The sequence below is a fragment of the Microtus ochrogaster genome, unplaced genomic scaffold (genome assembly GCF_000317375.1).
Source record: "Microtus ochrogaster isolate Prairie Vole_2 unplaced genomic scaffold, MicOch1.0 UNK73, whole genome shotgun sequence".
Taxonomy (NCBI): domain Eukaryota; kingdom Metazoa; phylum Chordata; class Mammalia; order Rodentia; family Cricetidae; genus Microtus; species Microtus ochrogaster.
Genome location: NW_004949171.1, coordinates 104,327 through 106,499, shown reverse-complemented (window position 1 = coordinate 106,499; position 2,173 = coordinate 104,327). Strand labels below are relative to the sequence as shown.

At 35.1% G+C, this 2,173-nt stretch overlaps 1 protein-coding gene across 1 annotated transcript; it reads right to left on the bottom strand.

Moving 5' to 3' along the window:
* Positions 1–817: 817 nt before the first annotated feature.
* On the bottom strand, positions 818–1,780 carry LOC101992279 (olfactory receptor 52Z1-like). The gene has a single exon (XM_005370237.2). The coding sequence runs from the start codon at positions 1,778–1,780 to the stop codon at positions 818–820; it is 963 nt and encodes a 320-aa protein (XP_005370294.1).
* Positions 1,781–2,173: the final 393 nt, after the last annotated feature.

Genomic DNA, 2,173 nt, shown 5'->3' with positions numbered 1-2,173 from the left:
GGATTGGTATGGAAAATAAAAGATTATTTTTAAAAAATATCTCTGGTATTCATTATTATATGTACAGTGAAGCTACTTAACATTTACATGCTATAGGATTATGTATGGTGAGAGAAAAAATGCATTAAAAAGAAATCAAATCTCTCAGATTCTCAGATTCATACTTTTTCAATTGCTAGTAATCATAATAGAAAAATTATTTTAATATCATACCTGGCACTAGTTTAGGAGTCTTCTGTATGGCATTCCTGTCTGTCTATCTCTCTGTCCATCTATCAGTGAAAATTAAAGATGTGTGTGCACAAATACAAGAAGTTTAAGTATTCTTGACCAAAATCAAACATCTTAAATATGAAGCTTGACTTGGAACCCAAATGATTGATCTAGTGTGTTAACTGCACAGGAATAGTGTCTTGGATATGTAGCACTCTTTATTTTCAAGTTTTAAAAAATGGACTGAATTGACAAAATTATATAGGCTTCTAGATCAACTTGTTTGGTGTATGAATAAAGGCTGTATTGTTTGTATTCCTGTTTTATGTGTTAACATAAAATTGAATATTTTTAACTATTATGCATATGTATATTGTAACAAAGATGAAAATAGTACATAAAATAATGTGTCCTTGTTCTAGTATTGTTCTGAACAAGATATATGCTGAGTAGAATTCTCCCTTATCTTGATTGCTCAAAATTGCAATGATAACCATCACTAATGATGTCTTGATTTAACATTTCCACTATAGCTTCAGATACTCTTGAGTTCTATAGTTCATGAGAAAATTATAAAGAACTGGACTAAGCTGCTTAGATTATGTTAATGAACTGTCGTGCCTAAGGAAAAGACCTGGATAACTCTCTCTTGAATTTGCTTAGTCTTCACACCATAAATGATGGGATTGACTGTGGGTGGTACAACCACATAGAGGTTAGCAAGGAGAATGTGCACATGCAGTGGTATACTGTGACCACCAAAACGGTGAGCAAAGAAAGAGAAAAAAGCTGGTGTATAGAACAAGAGAATTACACATACATGGGAACCACATGTACCCAGAGCCTTGAGTCGGGCATCCCGAGAAGGAATTCTAAACACAGCACGAAGGATAAAGACATATGAGACAATGATAAGCAGCACATCTACACCTACGGATAACAGAGCCAAAATCATCCCATAGTAAATATTAACCTTGATGCTGCCACAGGCCAACCTGGCAATGCCCATGTGTTCACAGTAGGAGTGTCGAATGATGTTCCTCACACAATAAGTGAGCCGATAAACAAGGAAGATCAGGGGGAAGCAGATGAAGAAGCTTCTAGTCACGAATGCAATGCCCATTCTGTTGATGACAGATGAGGTTAGGATGTTGGTGTATCTTAGTGGATAGCAGATAGCCACATAACGGTCAAATGCCATGGAGAGCAATATACCAGACTCTGTCACAAAGATGAAGTGAAGAAAAAACATCTGGGATACACAGCTAGCAAAAGAAATGCCCCCAGCCTGAAACCAGAAGATTGCTAATACCTTTGGAATAGTTACTGTGGACAGGAATATGTCTGCCAGGGCCAACATCAAAAGGAAAATGTACATGGGTTCATGAAGACTACGCTCAGTGGAGATCAGCATTATTAGGAACATATTGCCTATAACAGCTACTATGTACATTGAACAGATGGGGATGGCGAGCCAAATGTGTGCATCTTCTAGTCCTGGGATCCCAATCAGGGTGTACCAGATGTCTCTGAGATTGGTGTGATTTAAAGAGATTGAAGATGTCATCTTTTCCTCTGCTGTTAGATACTGGAGATACTGATGGAAATAAATCATTAACCATGGTTAATTTTGGCTTAATTTATTGAGAAAGTAATTTAGAAATTACTTGAGAAAGAATTGTCAAAAAAGAAAACTAATAAAAATGGAAATGATTTTTAAATATTTTATAACTAACAGATAATAAAATAGGAACATTTTATGACCAAAAAATAAACTAAAGTTTTATAATATTTGTATTACTGGCAATGGTAAAATCTGCATTTGTAGAAAACTTACATGTAGATAACATAGATTCTAGAAACTGTACTCAACACTTTATGAAAATGAGAGTCTCTGAAAGGCTTTTACCTGATTGATGATTTCTAGTGATTCATCACATTTCTCTTTTCTGGAGTTTTG

Coding starts and splice junctions, on each gene's coding strand:
- LOC101992279 (XM_005370237.2), bottom strand. CDS start 1,780: ATGACATCTTCAATCTCTTTAAATCACACCAATCTCAGAGACATCTGG.